Source organism: Ranitomeya variabilis, chromosome 4 (assembly GCF_051348905.1).
Source record: "Ranitomeya variabilis isolate aRanVar5 chromosome 4, aRanVar5.hap1, whole genome shotgun sequence".
Lineage (NCBI taxonomy): Eukaryota > Metazoa > Chordata > Amphibia > Anura > Dendrobatidae > Ranitomeya > Ranitomeya variabilis.
Genome location: NC_135235.1, coordinates 398541978 through 398569719, shown reverse-complemented (window position 1 = coordinate 398569719; position 27742 = coordinate 398541978). Strand labels below are relative to the sequence as shown.

General features: G+C 42.9%; 1 protein-coding gene across 1 annotated transcript in view; it reads left to right on the top strand.

Annotated features, from left to right (window-relative positions):
* The window catches only part of LOC143764892 (uncharacterized), a 29064-nt gene extending 3004 nt beyond the window's left edge, over positions 1-26060 (top strand). The window contains exon 2 of the mRNA XM_077250976.1: positions 24649-26060. Within this exon, the coding sequence (XP_077107091.1) occupies positions 24649-25248 (600 nt within the window). The 3' untranslated portion in view covers positions 25249-26060. The remainder of the gene's footprint in view (positions 1-24648) is intronic.
* The last annotated feature ends 1682 nt before the right edge of the window (positions 26061-27742 follow it).

The window sequence follows — 27742 nt, the reverse complement described above, 5'->3', positions numbered from 1 at the left end:
GTTAATGCCACCTTGCTACTGTAAGGTGACATTAAGCCAGATTAATAATGGAGAGGCGTCAATTATGACACCTATCCATTACACAGGTCAACAAAAAAAAAATTTTTTTCTGGTGTCCAAAATATTTTAATGAATTTGGGGTATTTTTGGGGTGCTGATTCTGAATATGTCATCAGTTTTGCCAGATTGGCTCAAGTTTTTGACATTTTTGGTATCTTATTTATAGCACTTGTTGGTAAATGCGACGCATCATCTCATTAATTTCTTTGGATTAGTACTTGAACTGAGCAGTTCTCAATATAGTTTTGTGTTAATTAGTGTTCTAAAAGTTTGTTCATAGCTTGATTTTTGCACTAACTTTATGTTGTTGTCTGTTTTCCAGTGAAAAGCATGAACTCATCAAGAAGAAGTTGTCTTAACGATCCAGACTCATTCTGTTACATTTGTGGTGAATACACACTGCCAAAACATAGAAGAAACATAACAGACTTCGTAAAAAAAGTGTATTTTGCCTATTTTGGGGTTATGCTTGGGGACCAAGACAAGTTTTGGGCACCACACATAGTGTGCAAAGCATGTATCGAATTATTACGAAAATGGAGCAAAGGACAAAGAAAAAGCTTCAAATTTGGTGTTCCAATGGTGTGGAGAGAGCCAAAAAATCATCATGATGACTGTTATTTCTGTGCAGTGCAAGTGCAAGGATTCAATAAGCATAAGAAACGAAAATGGGAGTAACATGGAATCTGCAAGAAGGCCTGTCCCTCATTGTGAAGATGTGCCTGTACCTGTGTTTACCATAAATAACAGTCATCATGATGATTTTTTGGCTCTCTCCACACCATTGGAACACCAAATTTGAAGCTTTTTCTTTGTCCTTTGCTCCATTTTCATAATAATTCGATACATGCTTTCGCAACATGTGTGGTGCCCAAAACTTGTCTTGGTCCCCAAGCATAACCCCAAAATAGGCAAAATACACTTTTTTTACGAAGTCTGTTATGTTTCTTCTATGTTTTGGCAGTGTGTATTCACCACAAATGTAACAGAATGAGTCTGGATCGTTAAGACAACTTCTTCTTGATGAGTTCATGCTTTTCACTGGAAAACAGACAACAACATAAAGTTAGTGCAAAAATCAAGCTATGAACAAACTTTTAGAACACTCATTAACACAAAACTATATTGAGAACTGCTCAGTTCAAGTACTAATCCAAAGAAATTAATGAGATGATGCGTCGCATTTACCAACAAGTGCTATAAATAAGATACCAAAAATCTCAAAAACTTGAGCCAATCTGGCAAAACTGATGACATATTCAGAATCAGCACCCCAAAAATACCCTAAATTCAATTAAATATCTTTGGCACCAAAAATGCTGTTGACCAGTGTTATTAATCCAATTGTCTGAAAGGGTTAAAAAACACACACACACGTTATTAAAAAGTATTTTAATGAAATAAACAAACAGGTTGTTTTAGTATTTTATTGCTCTCTCAATCCATCCGGAAGACCCTCGCTTGGCAAAATAATAAACCAACAATATACATACCTTCAGATGGTCTGTCACGTCCCACGAGGTAATCCATCTGAAGGGGTTAACTCAATTTACAGGCAGGAGCTGCGCTAAAGCACTCGCTCGTGCCTGTAATCCCCGGGTGCTGAAAGGAAAGCTGGGTGATCTGTACTTACATTGAGTTGCGGTGAGGCGCCCTCTGGTGGATGTTCTCATGAACTGGAGCCTTGGAAAACTTCCCACGCTCGAGTTCAAATGAGTTCATCCACCAGAGGGCGCCTCACCGCAACTCAATGTAAGTACAGATCTCCCAGTTTTCCTTTCATCACCCGGGGATTACAGACACGAGCGAGTGGTTTAGCGCAGCTCCTGCCTGTAAATTGAGTTAACCCCTTCAGATGGATTACCTCGTGGGACGTGACAGACCATCTGAAGGTATGTATATTGTTGGTTTATTATTTTGCCAAGCGAGGGTCTTCCGGATGGATTGAGAGAGCAATAAAATAATAAAACAACCTGTTTGTTTATTTCATTAAAATACTTTTTAATAACGTGTGTGTGTGTTTTTTAACCCTTTCAGACAATTGGATTAATGGATAGGTGTCATAATTGACGCCTCTCCATTATTAATCTGGCTTAATGTCACCTTACAATAACAAGGTGGCATTAACCCTTCATTACCCCATATCCCACCACTACACGAGAGTGGCCAAGTGCCAGAATAGGCGCATCTTCCAGATGTGCCTTTTCTGGGGTGGCTGGGGGCAGATGTTTGTAGCCAGGGGGGGCCAATAACCATGGACCCTCTCCTGGCTATTAATATCTGCCGTCAGTCACTGGCTTTACCATTCTGGCGGAGAAAATTGCGCGAGAGCCCACGCCAATTTTTTCCGCCATTTAACCCTTTATTTTAGCAGCTACAGCGCCCAAATTTTGCACATACACACTACTAACATTAGTAGTGTGGAATATGCAAAAAAGGGGGATATGAGATGGTTTACTGTATGTAAACCATGTCTCATATCATGTCGGGTTTGTGAAGGAGAAATGAAAAGCCGGCAATTGAATTACCGGCTTTTCACAGATATCGCGCTGAATTAAATCTATTTACAGAATATATATATGGGTGTCTCAATGATATATATATATATATATATATATATATATATATATATATATATATATATATATATATATATATATATACTGTATATATGTTTTCCCGAACATTTGAGCACATAAATCCATTAGATGTCGGTTTTGCAAGCCTGCGAGAAAATCTCGCAGTACGGATGCCATACGGATTACATACGGAGGATGCCATGCGCAAAATACGCTGACACACCCTGCCTACGGATCACTATTTTGGGAACATTTCTCCGTATTACGGCCGTAAAAAACGGACCGTATTGTCTTACGCTGAGTGTGACGCCGGCCTGATCGGAGGTGTAAACTCCCCTCCGGTCACTGGTGTCAGATGGTGGGACTAATGCTCCCATCATCTGACACCTACAGCTGCTAATTACTGTGAGAGCAGGAGCAGCGGATGGGAGTATTCATCTGCCGCTCCTGCGCTATAAATAATTAAAAAAAAAAAAATGGCGTGGGTTCCCCCCTATTTTGATAACCAGCCAGGAAAAACGAACAGCTGGGGCTGCAACCCTCAGCTTCAGCAAGGCTAGTTATCAAGAATAGAGGGGTCCCCACGCTTTTTTTTTAAATTATTTAAATAAATAATTTTAAAAAAAGTCATGGGTTCCCCCACATTTTTTACAACTATCCTTGCTAAAGCTCACAGCTGGGGGCTGGTATTCTCAGGCTGGTAAGGGGCCATGGATATTGCCTAAATATCCCCAGCCTAAAAATAGCAGTCCGCAGCTGCCCAGAAAAGTTGCATCTATTTAAGTGCGCCAATTCTGACGCTTTGCCCGGCTCTTCCCACTTGCCCTGTCGGGGTGGCAAGCGGGGTAATAAAGGGTTAATGTCACCTTGCTATTGTAAGGTGACATTAAGCTGGCTTAGTACTGGAGGGGCGTTAATAAGACACCTATCCATTACTAATCCTATAGTAATTAAAGGGGATAAATAAACATACACATGCAGAAAAAAGTATTTTAATGAAATAAAGCACCACACAGTTTTGCAATCTATTTATTGTTCTGCCATTCCAAGTGAAGCCCTCAATCTTCTGTAATAAAAATAAAATAAAAAAGCAAAAGTATACTTCCTGATCCGTCGTAGTCTAATATACCGAGTGTCCCACGCAGTATCTGGGGGAGATAAAGCTTTCACCCGGGAGTGCTGCTAATGCGACCGCTCCTGGCTGTAAGTACTGGGGAATGAATGAGACGGAGTGGGCATAGGCTCAGTAACTAGTGGTGACGTCACCGAGCCTGCGCTCCCTCACTGCCTGACCTGAGCTAACCTCTGCACCGTGGGAAAATGCCAGGGAAGAGGATACCGCAGGTTATCTATCTATTCTATCAATCTATGTATTCAATCTATCTATCTACATGAAGTTGTTTTTTTTTCTCTGTGTGCACTCAACTTTATTGGCATGCATGAAGAGAAAAAAAAAAAACACATGAGAAAAATGCACAGAAAACGCGACACAAACGCACCTAAACCTGCGTTTTTGGTGCAGCTTCTTTCCTGCCAAGAAAATTAGGTTTTGCTGCAGAAAGAGCAGCAAAAAATACCCTGTGTGATCTTACCCTAAAAGTTATACCTTGTATTTTCTTAAATGTTTACTAGAGTTGTAAGTATTGTAGATTTGCTTTTGGCTCAACAATCCCTGATAAATATATGTATGAGGACCATTGGATTGTATTGTATATTACACCAGGATGAGGAACAAAAATTATGTAGGAGGGCAAACAGCGAGGTGCAGAGAGAAAACAAAAGCACAGCAGTGATGGAGCCAAAGAAGCATGAAGGCAGCGCAGTGGAAGGAGGAATTCTGGCCTCTACAGTCAGCCCCTGGGAGACCCCGGAGAGGACAAGTACCAGAGCTCTGCACTAACATGATGATAGCCTCCAGCTTCTTTCAGATCCATGATGGGATCCCCCTCCTACCCCGTGTACTGCAGACAGGACAGGGCTCTGGGGTCCTGCAAGTCTGGTATAGTGTGATTCCTGAGCTGATGGGGCTGCAGGTTTGTCACTCTGCCCTGTCAGGCCCTCCGGCTCAGGGACTGTGCCATTCCTGTATACTGGAGACCTCAGTCCTGACTAGTGTTGAGCGATACCGTCCGATACTTGAAAGTATCGGTATCGGAAAGTATCGGCCGATACCGGCAAAATATCGGATCCAATCCGATACCGATACCCGATACCAATACAAGTCAATGGGACTCATGTATCGGACGGTATCCCTGATGGTTCCCAGGGTCTGAAGGAGAGGAAACTCTCCTTCAGGCCCTGGGAACCATATAAATGTGTAAAAGAAAGAATTAAAATAAAAAATATCGCTATACTCACCTCTCCGACGCAGCCGGGACTTCAGCGAGGGAACCGGCAGCGTTGTTTGTTTAAAATTCGCGCTATTACTTGGTTACGTGAATTCCCGGCTTGTGATTGGTCAGGTCGGCCATGTTGCCGGGACGCGGACCAATCACAGCAAGCCGTGACGAAATTACGTCACGGCTTGCTGTGATTGGTCCGCGTCCCGGCAATATGGCCGCCCTGACCAATCACAAGCCGTGACGTCACGGGAGGCTGGACACGCGCTCATTTTAAAAAGGGCGCGTGTCCAGCCTCCCGTGACGTCACGGCTTGTGATTGGTTGCGCCGCGGTCAACCAATCACAAGCCGGGAGGCTGGACGCGCTCATTTTGAAATGGGCGCGTGTCCAGCCTCCCGGCTTGTGATTGGTTGACCGCGACGCAACCAATCACAAGCCGTGACGTCACGGGAGGCTGGACACGCGCCCTTTTTAAAATGAGCGCGTCCAGCCTCCCGGCTTGTGATTGGTTGACCGCGGCGCAACCAATCACAAGCCGTGACGTCACGGGAGGCTGGACACGCGCCCATTTTAAAATGAGCGCGTGTCCAGCCTCCCGTGACGTCACGGCTTGTGATTGGTCAGGGCGGCCATATTGCCGGGACGCGGACCAATCACAGCAAGCCGTGACGTAATTTCGTCACGGCTTGCTGTGATTGGTCCGCGTCCCGGCAACATGGCCGACCTGACCAATCACAAGCCGGGAATTCACGTAACCAAGTAATAGCGCGAATTTTAAACAAACAACGCTGCCGGTTCCCTCGCTGAAGTCCCGGCTGCGTCGGAGAGGTGAGTATAGCGATATTTTTTATTTTAATTCTCTCTTTTACACATTTTAACATTAATGTTGTTCCGATACCCGATACCACAAGAGTATCGGAATCCCGGTATCGGAATTCCGATACAGCAAGTATCGGCCGATACCCGATACTTGCAGCATCGGAATGCTCAACACTAGTCCTGACACTAACACGGCTCCTGGAGGAGACTTGTGGCCGCAGTCTACTACCGGCAGACATAGTCCCGTCACAGCGCTGCAGTCAATCAGTGACCTCAACTGCTCTGACAGATCCGCTGAGCTTACCAAATTTCTTTCGCAGTGCCAGACACAGGGAGCAGTGTGCAGACTTGCTAGTGGACCTGGGGATGGTGAATACAGGGCATTTTTTTGTTTTGTTTTTTTTTTATACCAAACTGCACCTAGCGACGAAGACTAACTGAAAGGGGACATCCTCTTTAACATCAAAGTCTCCCAAGGACTTATAATGCCTCATAATATAAAGTACAATTCAGATGTTCTAATGAATCTGTATATAGGAAAGCCAGGTAATAAGTAACATGGCGCCATCACAGCTCCCTCCAAGTGCCGCTAAAGATTTACAAAAGGCTTATTTACCAAGCAGGTTGAGAAACTGGGTGCTGCAGCCGTATTAAAGAAGTTGTCCACTACTTGGATAACTTCTTGCCATACCCCTCACTTGGCCCCATAAAATAATAAAACTTACCTCCCGTGCCAGCGCCATTCCCACGGTGTTGGCCCTCACTCTCACCAAGTCGCTGGGAATCTCGTGTGTTTGGGTGCCGACGCCAAGTGTCACAACAATCAGATCTGGCATCACTGCCTCCACTTTCGGAAAAATCGAACATGAAGATGAAGTTGGAGAGCAGCTGTAGCCTGGACTTCCTCTTCATGATCGATTTCCCCGAAGATGGGGACAGTGACGCCAGAGCTGATTGAGCGCTGGCTTCACAACAACCTATTAGAGCCCCGCTTGAGAGAGCGAGTTCCGCCACCGTGGGAACGGCGCCGACACGGGAGGGATGAGTAGAAGCTTTATTATTTTATGGGGGCCAAACGTTTTGATCAAGAAGGGGTTGTTCTAGTGTTGGACAACCCTTTAATATTCACCCAATTTTCCTCTGAAACCTCTAACTGAAAATGGATTTTTGTAATAAATTGAGGGGCGTGTTAGGATGTCTTATTATTTCTCCTAATTAGTGACAATAGTGGGGGGGCTCATTCAGCTTCTACACATCCTGAGGTGTTCTATAGATTCATCTCATCTTCCTCCCTTTGACTGCCTTTGGCCTCATCCAGACGTCAGTGAAATTTTAATTTTAATTTTGCATGCAAAAAAAATTGTCCAATTTTTATCAGTTTGGCCACTGTCAGTTTTTACCATTTGAGTTTGGTGAGTTTCATCAGTTTTTCTTGGATGAATAAAAATTAGATAACTAACTAATGGCGGACACCGCGTTAGAGGCGCCACACTACCGACATACACGGGCACGTTTGTCTACCGAGTACGCTCTCCTATATGACGCATCACATTGTACTTTTCTAACTGGCTTTCTTACTACAAATCTGTAGCCTATCTATTTGGTGCCACGTTTTATGTATAATCATACAGGCTCTATCTACATGCCATTGTTCCATATACCAATCTAATATTGCACATCTTGATGCCACATTGGACATGTTCCTTCCATACTGAACGATTTATATTAGCTACTGTCTCTTACAAAATCTGAAGCCCCAGGCCTTTAGTGTCATAATTGACAAATAACCACAACCGGGAGACTATTCTCCCTGATAGGTCACTTAGGACTACACCTCACATCTGTGGACCTATTTTGATGTACAGTGACATCTGTCATACTTGCTATATGAGCAGTCGGTTTACTGAAGAAGGTCTTGTGTTGACCGAAACGTTTATTATTTTTGGACTGCTATAATAAAAAAACTCTTCTCAAAGCTACTACTACGAACAAGTTGAGTGCCAAGTTTATTTACTTTAAGTTAAATTTTTGTGAAAAAAAAAAAAAAGAAAAATGTTCATTTTTCCTTCCGCATTTCTTTAGTTCCTGTGGGAGTCTGATGCTCTTATAATACATGCAATGTCCATGTTGAATTCCAACATGCTCACAACTTTATGACGAAAAACCTGTAGAATACTTCCAGCAAAGGAATATACCCTGATACCCTGACAGAACGGTTGGATGGGGATTATTGTAAGCTCTCAGGCACGACTAGGAGTTTCTTGCTGGTCTGTTCCTCAGGTATAATTTTACCCTCATAGGTTTATCCATGTATGATTAAACCTTATCATTAGCAGGGTGGTCTGTACAGGGCATGAGGGGTTGTCTACAGCTGGGCGTGCGACGAGGTGCAGCTTTATGCCCCAGACACGGGCATCTTATTAACTGAAAACTTCTAACACTAATTACACAAGAACCACAAGACGGATTTCTTCACCCCAGGTATCATTTTAATCAACGTAACTGTGGTAATATAACAATGCCTATAGTTTACTTATTAGGCCGGCGTCACACATGCGTGTTTTACGGACGTAAGAGCGCAGAAACTACGTGCGTAAAACTCGCATTACATACGGCACAATGATTCTCAATGGGTCTCGTCCTATCAGCCGTATATTACGGATCCGTAATATACGGCGTTCTACGGCCGTACAAAATCGCAGCATGCTGCGTTTGTCAGCGTATTGCGCAAAAAAAATCGCCAATGAAAGTCTATGGGGGCGAGAAAAATACGGATTCCACACGGACCAGCAGTGTGACTTGCGAGAAATACGCAGCGGTGTTAGTGAAAAGTCGGTAATTCAATTGCCGGCTTTTCATTTCTCCTGCCTAAACCCGACAGGATATGAGACATGGTTTACATACAGTAAACCATCTCATATCCCCATTTTTTTTGCATATTCCACACTACTAATGTTAGTAGTGTGTGTATGCAAAATTTGGGCGCTGTAGCTGCTAAAATAAAGGGCTAAATGGCGGAAAAAATTGGCGTGGGCTCCCGTGCAATTTTCTCCGCCAGAGTGGTAAAGCCAGTGACTGACGGCAGATATTAATAGCCAGGAGAGGGTCCATGGTTATTGGCCCCCCCATGGCTACAAACATCTGCCCCCAGCCACCCCAGAAAAGGCACATCTGGAAGATGCGCCTATTCTGGCACTTGGCCACTCTCTGCGAAAGCAGTGATCTATACTTACATTGAGTCGCGGTGATGCGCCCTCTGGTGGATGTCCTCATGAACTGCAGCCTGGGAACTTTTTCCCACGCTCCAGGTCATATGAGGACATCCAGTAGAGGGCGCATCACCGCGACTCAATGTAAGTATAGATCACTGCTTTCCTTTCAGCACCCGGGGATTACAGGCACGAGCGAGTGGTTTATCGCAGCTCCTGCCTGTAATATTAGTTAACCCCTTCAGATGGATTACCTCGTGGGACGTAATAGGACATCAGAAGGTATGTATCTTGTGTGTTTATTATTTTGCCAAGCGAGGGTGTTCCTGATGGATTGAGAGAGCAATAAAATACTAAAACAACCTGTTTGTTTCTTTCATTAAAATACTTTTTATTCATGTGTGTGTGTGTTTTTTAACCCTTTCAGACAATTGGATTAATAATCGATAGGTGTCATAATTGACGCCTCTCCAATATTAATCTGGCTTAATGTCACCTTACAATAGCAAGGTGGCATTAACCCTTCATTACCCCATATCCCACCGCTACACGGGAGTGGGAAGAGAGTGGCCAAGTGCCAGAATAGGCGCATCTTCCAGATGTGCCTTTTCTGGGGTGGCTGGGGGCAGATGTTTTTAGCCACGGGGGGGGGGCAATAACCATGGACCCTCTCCTGGCTATTAATATCTGCCGTCAGTCACTGGCTTTACCACTCTGGCGGAGAAAATTGCGCGGGAGCCCACGCCAATTTTTTCCGCCATTTAACCCTTTATTTTAGCAGCTACAGCACTGAAATTTTGCACATACACACTACTAACATTAGTAGTGTGGAATATGCAAAAAAAAAAGGGATATGAGATGGTTTACTGTATGAAAACCATGTCTCATATCATGTCGGGTTTAGGCAGGAGAAATGAGAAGCCGGCAATTGAATTACCGGCTTTTCACAGATATCGCGCTGAATGAAATATAAATACAGAATATATATATATATGTGTCTCAATGATATATATATATATTTCTCCAGTCACCTTCCACGACAGCAGTATCGGAGGATGTCTCCCCGCCCTAATAGGGGACAGGAAACAAAGAGGTTAAATACCCCTCCCCTTCCTGCAACCACCAGTGTTTTTCCTGTCCCCTATGGGGCATGAAGAGGTTCTCTGATAGTGCAGCCGTGGCCGGCGATCGGGAGCACTGTTACCTTTCTAGTCGGGCAGTCGAGGTCGGGGGCTCCGCTCTCCTCCATCCAGACTGCTCCCATCTCCGTGACCTTCCACGCGACTTGGGACCCCTGCCCGCCCTACCCGCGCCTCTTTCGAGAGGCAAAGCAGGGCGGTGCGGTGCTCCGGGGTCCTTCTCAAGCTCCCCGGCTTCCTCCTCCCTCCACGCTGCTGCTGGAGCTGGCGCGCATGCACCGGAAGTGACGTTCAGATAAGGGCAAGGAGGCAGCCAAAAGCACAATCGCTAATTGGATAAAGCAGGCCATTAGCCTAGCATACTCTTCTCAAAAGCTATCACCCCCAGCTTCTCTGAAGGCCCACTCTACCCGCTCAGTCTCAACCTCCTGGGCGGAAAGGGGAAGCGCTTCAGCAGAGCAGATTTGCAGAGCCGCCACCTGGTCGTCAATACACATATTCACCAGGCACTACAGGCTCAACTTCAACAGGGATCTAACGTTCGGCAGACGTGTTCTGCAGGCGGTTGTCCCTCCCTAAAGAAATTAGCGGTTGGTATCACTCCGATACTGCTGTCGTGGAAGGTGACTGGAGAAAATAGAATTAGTTCTTACCGGTAATTCGTTTTCTAGGAACCTTCCACGACAGCACTAATTTCCCTCCCTATCTGTTTTATAAATTTATGATTCCTGCACTTAAATGGTAACTACTGTATACATGCTACTGTGTCCAGAAAAAACACTGGTGGTTGCAGGAAGGGGAGGGGTATTTAACCTCTTTGTTTCCTGTCCCCTATTAGGGCGGGGAGACATCCTCCGATACTGCTGTCGTGAAAGGTTCCTAGAAACCGAATTACCGGTAAGAACTAATTCTATTATATATATATATATATATATATATATATATATATATATATATATATATACTGTATATATGTTTTCCCGAACATTTGAGCACATAAATCCATTAGATGTCGGTTTTGCAAGCCTGCGAGAAAATCTCGCAGTACGGATGCCATACGGATTACATACGGAGGATGCCATGCGCAAAATACGCTGACACACCTAAGCAACGCATTAACTACGGAAGTCGATTACGGAGACATTTTGGCGTATTGAACGCGTAGTACGGACGTATAATACGTGGCGTATTGTCTTACGCCAAGTGTGACGCCGGCCTTAAAATCCTGCTGACAGGTTCACTTTAATGGTGGTCAAATAATTCCATAGACTTGAAATGTATTACTAGTAAAAGTTATTTTTTAATACGTTGTTTTTCCATTCTATTTCCCATATTATCCTGAAAAACTAGACCCTATAAGGTTGAACGGGTTGGAGCACTGTACATGGAATTGTGGTGACCAAAAACCCACAATTCTGGCGTTCGATAATTTTTTTTTCTCTTTAATAGTTTTTACAGATCCGGTTAATTTTAGATTTAAATAGATAATTCTTATGTGGACACATTGATACCAAATGTGATCTGATTTTCCATTTTTTTTAACACTTATTGTTAACTAGGGTAAAGGAGGTGGATTTAAATTTTTATCTCTGATAATGCTTCCTTTAACTATACCAGTAGGCAATGGGATTCAAGAGGAAGTAGAAAAGGAGAGAAAAGCTGTCAGATAGTGTAGTTAAAACACCACTCCAGCATCCTTTGTTTTTTGTTTTTTTTTCTAATTTCACAGCTGGAGTGGTGCTGTAAACCTCAGTCCCATGCCCCAGTCACATTCTTATCCTACGGTGTCTTCACCTGTTGTTGCCGCTCTGGCCAGCATTCATAGCAGATGATGATTTTTGCTATGCATAGCAGGGCATTGATGAAGTAAAATAAAATGTTTTACAAAACGTAAAAAAATATAAAAGTTTAAATCACCCCCCGTTTACCCCATTCAAAATAAAAGCTCAAAAATACACATATTTGGTATGTCCGCGTTCAGAAACGCCCGATCTATCAAAATCTAAAAATAATTAATCCGATCGGTAAACAGCGTAATGAGAAAAAAAATTAAAAAGTCAAGAATTATGGTTTTCTGGTCTTCGCAACATTGCAATAACAGGCGATGAAAACATCGTATATACCCCAAAATGGTATCAATGCAAAAAATAAGCCCTCATCCTGCCCCAGATCCCGAAAAATGGAGACTCTAATGGTCTGAAAATTGTAACTTTCTTTTTCTTTACCACTTAAAAAAAAAAAAATGTATAAATGTTTGGTATCTGCAAACTAGAACTGACCTGGACAATCATAATGGCAGGTCAGTTTTAGCATTTAGCGAATATGGTAAAAAAAATAAATAAATAAATAGTGAAATTCCATTTTTTTTTGTTGCAATTTTACTGCAATTGGAATTCTTTTCCCATTATCCAAAAGTACAACCCATCCCGCAAAAAAAAAACCTCACACTGCCATATTGACTGAAAAATTAAAAAAAGTTAAAAGGGAAGCAAAAAAACAAAAATGGGAAAAAACTGAAAATCTCAAGGTCGTGAAGGGGTTAAAGGTGTTGTCCAGGATATTTTTTAATATGGCATGGAGTCTAGCATCTAGAATGGAATCCTAACAGTGTGTAGTCTCTGATAGGATTCATCAGTTTCTGCAATCCCAGCATTCAGCAGTACACCTTCTGCTTCTCAATTTGGACTATTGAGAAAAGCAGAAAAGGAAAGTGCTTGGCTCCTGACTGCAAGTATGCATCTAGGAGTAGTGCTCAGATAGTTGAGTCCTAGCAGTGAGCATTAAACGCAGTGCCAGCAAACTGCATTTCTTCCCATTAATGACGTAGTTGTTTCTGGTTTTTTTTGGTGTTATGCAGATTTTGAGTTCATTGATGAGCGTGATATTTTGTGGAGCATCAACGCCTTGGGCAACTTTATTTCCATTGGCACAAAATAGGATGGAAAACTTATATTCTTGGCTTCTGGCTTGAGCTGTTGCAACAGGAGTGTGATCGCGTTCGTTCACAGCTTATACAGGTACAACCATCACACCATTATCATGCATTTGTCTACATAACTGCTAGCTAAACACGCTTTTGGCCAACAGCTGTCCAACATGGCCGGCTTTGGATCCCAGCAATGTGCCATATCCACCGGAGCACAGTGTTTTTTTTTGCCAGGAAACTGTATTCATTCCCATAAATGACTTTTTTTTTTTGTTTTGTTTCTTTTGCAGATTTTGAGTTCACGGCCGAGCGTGATATTTTATGGATCTTGGTAACCTCGGGTTGTCATGTCAACCCATCGGCGACCCGCGCTCATGTGACACGGGCGCCGATGGGCGGCGTTAAAGGGAACCTGTCACCCCCCCCCAGTCGTTTCAAACTAAAAGAGCCACCTTGTGCAGCAGTAATGCTGCATTCTGACAAGGTGGCTCTTTTAGTTCTGGGTGCTGTAACTGCAGAAATAATCCGTTTTGTAATTTGTCCCAAATACCTTTCTTCAGTCAAGGAGGCCGGCGTTTCCCCCCTGCAGCAGACGCCACACAACCGTCACTCAAATCTTCTTGGCGGCGCCGGGCGCCGCCTCCTCACCGCTGTTTTGAAAATAGCCAGCTCCTGCGCTCTTTTCTCCTGCCTGGTGCAGGCGCAGTGAGCGCTGCCCGTCTTTCCTCATATGCAGTCTCGGTGACTGCGCCTGTGCGGCCGCCCTGCTTGTGAATCCCAGCCCCGCAATGTGAATAAATCATAAGTCACTGCGGGGCTGGGAATCACAGGCAGGGCGGCCGCACAGGTGCAGTCACCGAGACTGCATATGAGGAAAGACGGGCAGCGCTCACTGCGCCTGCACCAGGCAGGAAAAAAGAGCGCAGGCGCCGGCTATTTTCAAAGGAGCGCTGAGGAGGCGGCGCCCGGCGCCAAGAAGATGTGAGTGACAGCTGTGTGGCGTCTAAAGCAGGGGGGAAACGCCTGCCTCCTTGACTGAAGAAAAGGTATTTCTGACAAATTACAAAACGGATTATTTCTCTAGTTACAGCACCCAGAACTAAAAGAGCCACCTTGTCAGAATGCAGCATTACTTCTGCACAAGGTGGCTCTTTTAGTTTGAAACGACTGGGGGGGGGGGGGTGACAGGTTCCCTTTAATGATGCGCTTCCTGCACGTGCATGTTAAATGCTGCGGTCAGAGATCGACAGTGGCGTTTAACATGTTAACAGCCGCGGGTGGATCGCGATTTCACCGGCGGCTGTTAGGGGCATATGACAGCTAATCAAGTCAGCTGTTATGTGCCGGAAAAGGTGCGGGCTCATCGCCGAAGCCAGCACCAAACGGGGAGGCGTCGAATGTCGCATATATCCGTCATTGCACGTTAAGGGGTTAAGCACAGTGAGCCTGTACTTGGTTTGAACAGTCATTTTGTTCTGACAGTCCCTTTAAAGAGGTCCACGAATTTAACATTGATAGCCTATCTTTAGTATAGTTCATCAATGTCTGACCGGTGGTGGGGTGACATCCGGCCCACTCCCTGATCAACTGTGCTTGGTGTTAGCAGCCACGGAAACTGCTCATTGCACAGCCGCCCCTTATTGATTTGAATAGGAGGCAGATGAGCAATACCCAGCCGCGCCCACTATACAGTGAGCAGAGCAGCTCTGTATCTGGTCAGTTCTAGCCTCTGCCAACACCAAGAATCGCTGATCGGCGGGGTGCCATGTGTCGCATCATGATTGATCAGACATTGATGACCTATACCAAGGCTAGGCCATCAAAGTTAAAACCTGTTCTACATGCAATACTTTGATGAGGGGGCCATGCATACCAGGATAGGGATGAGGGGGCCATGCATACCAGCATAGGGATTTGGGGGCCATGCATACCAGGCTTATACTCGAGTCAAAAAGTTTTCCCAGTTTTTTTGTGGTAAAATTGGGTGTCTCAGCTTATACTCGGGTTGGCTTATATTTGAGTATATACGGTACTTTGGGGTTTCCATTTAAATCTCCTAGTGACATAATTCAGATGAAACCCCTGAGGGAGGCACTCACTATAATGCGGCAGCAGAGTTACTCCATCTGGCCTTATTTCAGCATTGTCTTTTTTTTTCAGAGGTGATGAAAACTGGCAGTTGGCAATTTTATGCACTCCTAATTAAATGGCGGACACCACTGGATCACAGGTCAGATGGCGTCCACAGTGCCTCCATCTGCCTCATTATAGGGAATCTTGCACTGGGGTTCCATCTGAATCACGTATTTCAGAGATTTATACGGAATCCCTGGTGTAAGTGCTCAGTGTAGAGCGCAGGATAAAGCCGAGCCTTACTGCGATCATTGTGAGTCAGAATGACCAAATCAACAGCAAGTGAAGTTTTGGGTTTATTTAAAATTGATAAGTCGGCTTTATTCTTTGGGTCGGTTTGATTACAGTGATACCCCATTTATATAGGTTTTTTTTATGTTTTGACACTTTTACACAATTAAAGGGAACCTGTCACCCCCAAAATGGAAGATGAGCTAAGCCCACCAGCATCAGGGGCTGAAAGATGTATCCTGAAAGATGAAAAAAAGAGGTTAGGTTATACTCACCTAGGGGACGGTCCGATCCGATGGGCGTCGCGGTCCGGTCCGGGGCCTCCAATCTTCATAGGATGAAGTCCTCTTCTTGTCTTCTTGCTCCGGCGCAGGCGTACTTTGTCTGCCCTGTTGAGGGCAGAGCAAAGTACTGCAGTGCTCAGGCGCTGGGCTTCTCTGACCTTTCCCGGCGCCTGCGCACTGCAGTACTTTGCTCTGCCCTGTTGAGGCAGACAAAGTACGCCTGTGCCGGAGCCGCAGCGTGAATACAAGAAGAGGACATCATCGTAAGAAGATGCGAGGCCCATCGGACCGGACCGCAGCGGGACCGCCCCTGGGTGAGTATAATCTAACTTGTTTTTCTCATCTTTCAGGTAACATCAGGGGGTTATCTGCAGCATTACAGAATGCTCTAGATGAGCCCCTGATGCCGGTGGGCTTAGCTCACCTTTGATTTTGGGGGTGACAGCTTCCCTTTAACACTATTCTATAGAAAAAATAATTATTTTTGCATCACTTTATTCTGAGAGGTATAACTTTTTCATTTTTCCGCTGTATGGCAGCTTTTTTTCTGCGGGACAAGATGACGTTTACAGCGATTAATATTTTTATTTACATCCGTCTTTTTGATCACGTTTTATTCCACTTTTTGTTTGGCAGTATGATGATAAAGCATTGTTTTTTGCCTTGTTTTTTTTTTATTTTTAGTTACAGTGTTCACTAAAGGGGTTAACTAGTGGGAAAGTTTTATAGGTCAGATCATTACGGATGCGGCGATTCCATATGTATACTTTTATTCATTTTTTTCATAATATTTATGGGTACAAATTTTTTTTTACTTTTGTTTTATTATTATTTTTAATAACTTATTCCCACTATAAATGGGACTTTCACTTTCTGCAGGCTGATCTCAGTTATAAGGTACAGCAATGTAGGAGCATTTCTATGCCTTATAACCTGTCAACCCTGCAGACCCAAGTAAAATGGATCATGTGCTGCGCATGATCTAAGTAACTTGCTAGTGCCTGGTGATCCAGATGTCGTCATGCTGACATCGGGTCACCATGGCAGTGATCTGGACAACACAATGACGTCACGGGGTCTCCGATCCAAGGGCAGAGGGGATTTCTTCCCTCTAGTTATTTGCTAGATGCTGCAATTGCAACATTTAGGGGGTTAAACTGCCGGGATCAGTTCGGGCACCGCTCCTGCCACTTGGAGCTGGGTGTCAGCTGTCAGAGTCAGCTGACACCCGGCGGCGATTGCCCACGACATATATATACCTCATTGGTTGGGAAGAGGTTAAGAATTCTAATCTTATCCAGTGCCAGCACAGATCACAGCACTTACTAGTTAAGAAAGGACAAACAATATTAGATATTAGAAAGTAACACAGGTCAGCAATACACAAGAGGAGTGAGTGCCCTGTGCACAGGAGCTGACAATCTGAGGGAATGGCAATGCTATAAAGCCATCTGTACTGCGTCACTAGATGCCTGTACAGCTGTATAATGAGGTACTGGCTTTTCAGTCAAGGGACTGGAATGATAACAGTGGGAAGAGTAAGGCTATGTGCACACATTGCAGAATTGCCGTGGAAATTTGCGCTGCAATTCTGCAACTCCTGCTGTGGGAAATACGCATGCGGAATTGGCATGGATATTCCCGCTAAACACTAGCGTTTTACAAACGTAATTAGCTTACAGAATGCTAGCGTTTTACAAGCAATCTTTAGCATCGCTTGGAAAACTGATTGACAGGTTGGTCACATTTGTCAAACATAGTGTTTGACAAGTGTGACCAACTTTTTACTATTGATGCTGCCTATGCATCATCAATAGTAAAAAGATAGAATGTTAAAATAATAATAAAAAAAAAAAAAATCATGATATTCTCATCTTCCAGCGACCCTCGCAGCCTTCCCGATCCTCGCGATGCTCCCGGCAACTCCCATTCCCAGTATTGCCTCGCGGCAATGACCCAAGATGACGTAGCATCACGCGAGACCGCTACGTCATCACAGGTCATTGTCGCAAGGCATTACTGGGAATGGGAGCATCGCGAGGAGTGGGAAGGCTGCGACGGACGCCGGAAGGTGAGAATATCACGATTTTTTATTTTAATTCCTTTTTTTTTTTTACACAGGATGTGGTGCCCAGTCCCTGGAGGAGAGAGTCTCCTCTCCTCCACCCTGGGTACCAACCGCACATGATCCGCTTACTTCCCGCATGGTGGGCATAGCTCCTTGCAGGAAGTGAGCGGATCAATGCATTCCTAGGTGTGCGGAATCCCCGTGATTCCACACAAAGAATGAACATGCTGCATTTTTTTCTGGAATGCGATTCCGCCACATGAAAAAACGCAGCATTAGCACAAAAAATGCGGAATTAATTAAAAATGATGGGATGCTTATGTAAGTGTTTTTTAGCTGAAGATGTCCAAAAAAACGCTAAAAAAATGCTAAAAATCCTGAACGTGTGCACATAGCCTAATACTATTTGCAAGAACAGATGTTTTTTGAGTCATAAGAGCCAACTCTTTGATGAACAGAGCTGAGTTAGCCAGATCGGCAAAAGAGCCAGAAGGCCCATCACTAACTGTAGCAGGGAGGACACCCGTGTTACAGACACTGGTGGGAGAGGGGAATGCCACATAGATGATGGGCCTGTATGGAGAATCTACTCATCTCATTATTCCTCATGCCTAGCTTCCTGCATACAGCGTATTAATCAGACTACATGGTGTATACTGATAGTTCTGTATGCTGATAGTGTTGCATACTGATATATCATATTTCTGGTGTCAGACCGCCATGTTATCAGTGCTGTATACTGATCTTTCTGGTATCAGACCACCATGTTGTGAGTGCTGTATACTGATCTTTCTGGTATCAGACCACCATGTTATCAGTGCTGTATAGTGATCTTTCTGGTATCGGACCACCTTGTTATCAGTGCTGTATACTGATCTTTCTGATATCAGACCACCATGTTATCAGTGCTGTATACTGATCTTTCTGGTATCAGACCGCCATGTTATCAGTGCTGTATACTGATCTTTCTGGTATCAGACCACCATGCTATCATCTGTATGAGGTTATATGGAGCATCAGTGGACCTATGATTATTATCCACATCCTACTGAAACCTTTAGAATCTGGTACTATCAGATTTCCCATAATGTCTGGTCACATATATAAATGACGAAGGCAAGACCGAAATGTGCGTTGGGGCGGGCACATAGTCCCGCTGGGTCCCCACTCTGCATTTTACATGTAGGTATAGGATTGGATTTTCCCCGTTGATTGTGATTAATGGCATGGCCCATAATTGGGTTTAATGGAACTAATAAATTATGCCATTGTGATCTTTGAACAATAGTGACATCTTTATTACCCTATATCTGTTTTGCTATATGTGCAATCACTGATATGTGTTATTATGGATTTGTATATTGGGATATTAGAGATAGTATTTTTTTTTTTTTTGGTGGGGTTCCCTCTAACCTTTCCTTTCGGGAGGGGGGGGGGGTTGCGTCTTGCATAACAGCAGTTTCATAGTTTTGTGAAATTTAAATTTTATTCTTCATTGTTCATCTGTCAATCTTTTCAATTGTTTTCAATAAACTTTACATATTTTGTGATTTGGACGTGTACATCCTTTATTTCCTAAGGGAAATATGTTTGTGGTCACATATATAAATGTGTACTGGTATGATCCTGCCAACTGTTCCTAATTTGCCAGAACAATCCCACAAACAGGACTGCAAAGGGGATGAGATTTTTCATATGACTATATTCACAAAGCTGACATTTTGGTTGTTCACTCTTCTTTATGTATTAACCATGTATATATTAGCTTGATCATGTGTTATGTACTAGAGGGACATAGCTCAGGTTTATTGCTGAGAGTTGTCAGTTTAATGTAGTACTTGCTCCACCTGTCAGGGTTTAACTGTGGTGTCTGGGGTCCACACGAAGCATGAACCCTAGGGGCCCACCCCACAGCTATATGCAAGTACCTGTTAGCCATTATCCCCGTTACAGTGGAGCATCGACTGTAAAACACAGGAATCTCCTGATCATCTAGTGTGCTCTACCATAACTGGGATGTACAATTACGGTAGTTTGCATTAATGGTTCTTTGACGAAAACAAGTTATCATCGATCCACAGTTCAGGTCGGTGATAACTTATTGATCGGTGGAATCCGACCATTGGAAACCGCAATGATCAGAAGAATGGGAAACTTTTATCCCTCATCATTTATGGGGACTTCCAGAAAAAGTCAAGGGCAACCACTTAGGGAATGAATGGATCAGTTGTAGAGATGTACATGATGCTCCATACTAATGGGGATATAAGTTGCACATTCTGCAGATCAGTGCAGGTCCCAGCAGTTGGACCCCCACCAATCAATAGCTTATCACTTTTCCTTTGGTCACGTTCAGTATTTGGTGATTATTTTACATCAGTATTTGTAAGGCAAACCAGGAGAACAGTCAAATTCAGAAGTGGTGACGTGTTTCTATCATACTTTTCCTCTATTCCCCACTACTGGTTTTGGCTTACAAATACTTAGACAAAATACTGACCAAATAATGAATGTGTGAACATGGCCGTAGAATAGGTGATTATTTGTTTTCACCGTAGAACCCCTATAAGTGCATATTTTCTACTGTGTAATAAATTAATAAAAAACTTGGCACTCAAGAGTTCTTTTTGAAAAATGAAGAAATAATTGTTCGTTTATTGGTGCAACCAGTTCAGTAATTGATGATGTATAAACGTTTTCGGTCACAAGACCTTCATCAGAAACATCATATATGAAACTGGAAGCAGGGCTGCAATAATGTATAGGCACAAAAGGCCTGCGTACAGGTGTTACCGGGCAGATGAACCTGGAGGCTCCTGGGGAGACTGTGAGGTGGGGCGCACCTTCTGGTTCTTCCAGCTACACAGCGTTCCCTGGACCTGGATACATAAGCGCTAGTCCTTTACAGCGGGACCTTGCTTCCCCAGTGCGCCCCACCTCACAGTCTCCCCAGGAGCCTCCAGGTTCATCTGCCCGGTAACACCTGTACGCAGGCCTTTTGTGCCTATACATTATTGCAGCCCTGCTTCCAGTTTCATATATGATGTTTCTGATGAAGGTCTTGTGACCGAAAACGTTTATACATCATCAATTACTGAACTGGTTGCACCAATAAACGAACAATTATTTCTTCATTTTTCAAAAAGAACTCTTGAGTGCCAAGTTTTTTATTAATTTATTGACGGGTTGGAAACCTTACTTGAGCACCACCCAGGAGCCTCGAGTGCCGTGTATAATTCCTGTATTCTACTGTGTAATAGTCACAAGACAGAGAGGGGTTAAACATCAAAGTATTTAATCTCTATTGGACATCAAGAATCTTCTTATTGATATCAGAGCTAACAGTGACCTCCATACACAGCACAATTCCCTATACCAAGATCAATAATACCACATAAAAGCAACAAATACAACCACACCATGACCAGACCACATATTACCACCACATAGTGACTGAATAATACCACGTAGAAGGAACAAATACCATAACACCATGACCAAGCTACATATCACCACATAGTGATCGAATAATACCACATACATGGAAAAAATACCAACACATCATGACCAGATCACATATTACCACCACATAGTGACCGAATAATACCACATACAAGAGACAAATACAGTCACACCATGACTAGACCACATATTACCAACACATAGTGACAATAATACCACATAAAAGGGACAAATACAGTCACACAATGACCAGACCATATAGTGACCGAATAATACCACATACGAGAGAAATACCACCACATCATGACAAGATCACGTATTACCATCACATGGTGACCAAGTGCTACAATACTGATCATTGATAAAAACCATAGTACTAATAACACTAATATTACCACTGGGGATATTATACACAGGAGCGCTGTATTTAGTTTCAGTGTACAGGCAATGCAGTAAACACCACTGACATTTTACGCAGGAACTTTATGTATAATGTAAGTTTACAGGTAATACAGTACTCACCAGTGACATTATACACAGGAGCTCTGAATATAGTATGCAGTTATCACCAGTGCCATTATACACAGGCACTCTGTGTATAGTGTCAGTTTACAGGTAATACAGTCATCACAGTCATACAGGAGCTCTGTATATAGTATTAGTGTACAGGTAATATACTGATTAGATTACCAGTGACATTATACACAGGAGCTTTATATGTAATGTAAGTTTGCAGGTAATACAGTGCTCACCAGTGACATTATACACAGGAGCTCTGAATATAGTATACAGGTAATACAGTGATCACCAGTGACATTATACACAGGAGCTCTGTATATAGTGTTAGTGTACAGGTAATATAGTGATTAGATTACCACTGACATACACAGGAGCTCTACATATCATGTAAGTGTACAGGAAATATAGTAATCACCAGTGACATTATACACAGGAGCTCTGTATATAGTATACAGGTAATGCAGTGATCACTAGTGACATTATACACAGGAGCTCTGTATATAGTGTCAGTGTACAGGTAATACAGTGATCACCAGTAACATTACACACAGGAGCTCTGTATATACTATACAGTGTATAGTGTACAGATAAAGCAGTGATTACCAATGACATTATACACATGAGCTCTGTATATAGTGTACAGGTAATACAATGACCACTGGTGGCATTATACATGAGTCCTATTGGATCTTTAAGTTAGCAATGTTCAAACCTGATGGTCTAAATGAATGCTTAGATAACAAGTAAGGAATAGAGAGTTCTAATGAATTAGAAATTATGTAAACTCTCATTTATTTTTTTAGATTTGTTTAATGATGTTATTCATTATTTTTATATGTAATTTTTCATGTTTTGTACTTGTACATTCTCACACTGCACTCGCAAGTGTGACCCCGGCCGTCACATTAAGCGACGCTTCAGCGATATCGACAACGATGCCGATCACTGCAGCGTCGCTGTGTGGTCGCTGGAGAGCTGTCACACAGACAGCTCTCCAGCGACCAACGATGCCGAAGTCCCCGGGTAACCAGGGTAAACATCGGGTTACTAAGCGCAGGGCCGCGCTTAGTAACCCGATGTTTACCCTGGTTACCAGTGTAAATGTAAAAAAACCCAAACAGTACATACTTACATTGCCGTGTCTGTCGCGTCCCTCGCCTTCAGCTTCCCTGCACTGTGTAAGCGCCGGCCCTAAAGCACAGCGGTGACGTCACCGCTGTGCTTTGCTTTACGGCTGGCACTGACACATTCAGTGCAGGAAGCTCTGAGCAGCAGCGCGGACGCCGGGGGACGTGACAGACATCAGAGGGTGAGTATGTAGTGTTTTTTTTTTTTACTTTTACAATGGTAACCAGGGTAAATATCGGGTTACTAAGCGCGGCCCTGCGCTTAGTAACCCGATATTTACCCTGGTTACCATTGTAAAACATTGCTGGCATCGTTGCTTTTGCTGTCAAATACGACGATACACGCCGATCTGACGACCAAATAAAGTTCTGGACTTTCAGCAACGACCAGCGATATCACAGCAGGATCCAGATCGCTGCTGCGTGTCAAACACAACGATATCGCTAGCCAGGACGCTGCAACGTCACGGATCGTTGTCGTTCTCGTTGCAAAGTCGTTTAGTGTGAAGGTACCTTTAGGCCGGAGACACACTGGTGCGAGAGACGGCCGAGTCTCGCTGGTTAAAAGCAAGCTGTGGCACCTGCACTCCGGAGCTGAGCGTGCAGCTCCATGTATTGCTATGCAGCTGCACGCTCCGCTCCGGAGTGCACGTGCCACAGCTTGCTTTTAACCAGCGAGACTCGGCCGTCTCTCGCACCAGTGTGTCTCCGGCCTTAGACTTGCTATCCATCAGTTGCAACTCGCAGGTGACAATTAACTAATTAATTGCAATGTTAAACCTATTCACTGCCACCTTCTGTGAAGTGCATATAACTATTCAATTGTATTGTGTATCTATACCTGCCTGATGAAGGCACTTGACCAGCTCTGAAACATTAGCACAATAATAAAGATTCATTCATATGATAATCTTCCTTGAGATTGCGTATTCACACCATTGGCAGCGCTGGTACTGCCACCACAATCCCGATACTTTATTTGTATCCCTGGATTCTTTTTCCTTAAGTAATAGAAATTTAGATGAAAGCAGAGTGACAGCACTGACATCGCCTCAGTCTCATATTTTAACTGTGAAACAAGACGTCATCAGGGGGCAGAGGTAAACGCAATGAGTTCAAAGGAAAAAGAAAAAGATTGCCGCACCAACCGCTAGTGAAAACACCTGTGCAGATGTGTGCCAGATATCCAGCATATATGCTAATTGCAGAACTTGGGTGCTGCCACAGAAAAATAATCCATAAAATAGCAAAAATGTAGAAAAAAGTGGGCACTCACCATCTGCTAATGTTCAGTCTTTATTGTGCCAATTGCAGAAATAGCAGGGAGAAACGTGATATAAAAAGACACCGTCCCACAGCTTCTGGCACCAACCTTAAACCAATCTCCATCTGGTACAGTACTAGAAACTGTGGAACGGCGCTTGTGTCCATCTTGGCCCCCTGATGACGATTTGTTTGAGAAATATCACAGGAAGTAAAGTTAAAAAACACATATAGGGATTAGCAGGATAGGGAGAACTGCAGGTCCTTGTAAAATCAAGCTAATTACTAAAATTATTATGGTGTAAAAATATATTTTTATTAAAGGCCATTTGGGACCAATGATTGGTTGTTGGCTTGTTATTCATAAATTTATAGACACAATGGAAACGGGCTGTGATTCTTTCAATTTGTAACTGTATGACTTCATAACATCTTAAAATAGGTGATAACAATATACTTGAGTAATTTTTATTTTTCTTTTATTTTAGGTTTTTGTTCTTTTTTTGCTGTCTTACAAAATGCCTTCGTGCATTGTTAACCAGTGTGCAAACAAAACGGGCCGCAAGGGTCAAAGCAAAGATATAATGTTGCACAAATTCCCAAATGAGATTGAGAAAATAATTGAATGGTTGGCGAACACCGGACAGCAGTTCATTGACTTGCAGGCGTTGGCAATGAAAATAATGGCTTTAAGAAAAAGGGGTAAATATGCGCTATGTTCAGGACATTTTACTTCGGACAGTTATGACTACCACTGTAAAGGGAAAACTTTGAAAGCTAATGCCGTACCAACAATATTTCCTATAGTCTGTGATGGAGAGATAATGATCGAAGAAATTTTTAATAAAGATCGTAGCAGAGGCAAAAGAAAAAGAGTGTTTTATTCTTCTGCCAGCCAAGGTCCCCATACAGCAGCAGCTCAGCCTGAACAATTGAACTTTCAGGAAGATGAAGTATGCAAACCAGGCTTCAGAAACCTTAGTACTCAAACCAGCAGCTCGCTGACAAACTCAACATTTATCAAGTTAGAAGTTAATACAGAATCTGGCAGAGATGCATTAACGGAAAACCTTTCACACAGTTTTTGAATCCCTCAAAGTACTTCAACACCAATCCAAAATAAGCAGATGGGGACTTTCTTCTTCAGTAATTTATTCTCTTCACCATTGAAGAAAAAAACCCAAGATGTGAGAACCTTACTATTTCAGTCTTCATTATCTCAAGATTTGGTTAACCCAATTACAGTGCCTCACTTTATGGATACTACCTTAGAAGATTCCACAGAACCACCACCATTGGTTGAAGATTCTGACCACGTACCGCATCTAGAAAGCTTGGAAGAATCTGACCTGTGCATCTCTTTTCAAAGATTTGTCTAACTTACAACCGGTTACAGTGAAGAATTTTACCAAGGAACAGATTGTCCAGGACAGAAAAAATGTATTATTTGAATTCTGCCTCAATACTTTGATCAGAAAGGTGAAATGTCAACATGATCCAAACTGTCAATCAACAGTTTATTCCTTTTTGAAAAAGTTTTTGAGGGATCATTCTGTAAAATCAGTGGTAAATTCTTCCATGGGCATAAATTTAGGATTTTTGAAAGACAGCCAAGCATCGGCCAATATGCTACTGGAAATCTAATGACTGCACCGTCAATCTTGTTCAGCGGACTGAGTTTTTTAAAAAAATATAAATATAATAATAAAATTTTCAATTTGCTTGCAATGGTTTTAATTTCAGAAAAAAAAGTACTACTGTTACTAGAGCATGTTTTTGTTTGTTTCCATCAATCCATATTGCATGGACAAAAGAGAAGGAGGACATTAAAAACAAATTGATCAACCACTGTATATTTCTGGCGATGGGCAATGTGACAGCCCAGATCACAGGGCCAAGTATTGCATATACAGTAATGGACAATGTTACTGAAAAAAATAGTTGACTTTGAGATAGTTCAGCATAGTCCGTGTCCATCCTCATTTGCTATGGAGAAATATGGGTTTGGAAATATAATTGATAGATCTCATTAGAATATAACATTAACATTTTTGATTCCACAGACATGTTGGAATAAGGAAAAAGATGCGCCAAGATTACCTGACCATCAAACACCAATTCGATATTATGCCAAATTAATAAAGAAAAAAAACTTATGCCAGCAATTTGAGGTTAATCAAGTCCATTGTACCTTAGGTTGACAAAATAGTCTGATATTTCTGGTGGTCTGTTATAACCTGTGAGTGAAATGAGGAACCTAAGAGAAAAATGGCTTTCACTACTCCAGCACACTACAAATAGGCAGAGTGGGAAGGTGGAGTATATTCTAAATGCGGACAGTCTCCAATAGAGTTTGAGGAAGAAATAAATTGGCTCAAAAAGGGAAATCTTATATATATACTAACATAGAGCGTATTATTAGTAATGCACAAGTCTTGACTGACCTCCCACATTTAGTTCACAACTGCCATACTGGTCAATTGGAAAATTTCCAAATTTCCACAGCACAGCATGGCACTGAAATATCAAACCAAAAGGATACATTTTTGTATAGATGACAGGGAAGCAGCTTTGTAACACTTAACAGATATTTTGATATCGAACAGGCTGTGTGGAAAGTACAAAACAAAAGTGAGCCAAAGAGAACAAAACTTGTTCTTTGGGGGGTCCCTCCTTGGTTTCTCTGGGTTAGAGCAGGAAGATAAGACTCTGCCTACAGTCCTGCCCCGGAGCACGGGCAACTCATTAACTGAAAACTTCTCATGGATTACACAAGAACCACAAGACAGATTTCTTTACCCCAGGTATCATTTTAATCAGTTTAACACTGCCAAACTGACAATGCCTGTAGTTTTCTTAGCAAAATCCTGCTGACAGGTTTGCTTTAAAAATGTTTATAAAAAGGTGGTCTTTTAATATCTTGAGGAAATTTGTATTGATGTACTTAACCCCTTCTATCATGTTCTCAATGGCAAGAGAACATAGCATCAGCATATATAGGAACAAGCTCTTGGAAGATGGGAACTGAACTGACCATGAACTAAACCTACCGCACAACTAGAAGTGGCCAGGTAGCATTCCTACTTTTTATCCCTAGATGCCCAGCGCCAGCCGGAGGACTAAATAATGCTAGCAGAGGGAAATATTAGTCCTAGCTCACCTCTAGAGAAATACCCCGAAAGGAGACAGAGGCCCCCCACATGTATTGGCGGTGATTTAAGATGAAATAACAAACGCAGCAGGAAAATAGGTTTAGCAAATTTGAGGTCCACTTACTAGATAGCAGAAGACAGAAAGAACACTTTCATGGTCAGCTGAAAACCCTATCAAAACACCATCCAGAAATTACTTTAAGACTCTGGCATTAACTCATAATACCAGAGTGGCAATTCCTGATCACAAGAGCTTTCCAGACACAGTAACGAAACAACAGCTGTGAACTGGAACAAAAATGCAAAAACAAACATGGACAAAAGTCCAACTTATCTAGTTGTTGTCTAGGAGCAGGAACAAGCACAGAGAGGCTTCTGATAACATTGTTGACCGGCAAGCAACTAACAGAGAAGCAGGGTTATATAGCGA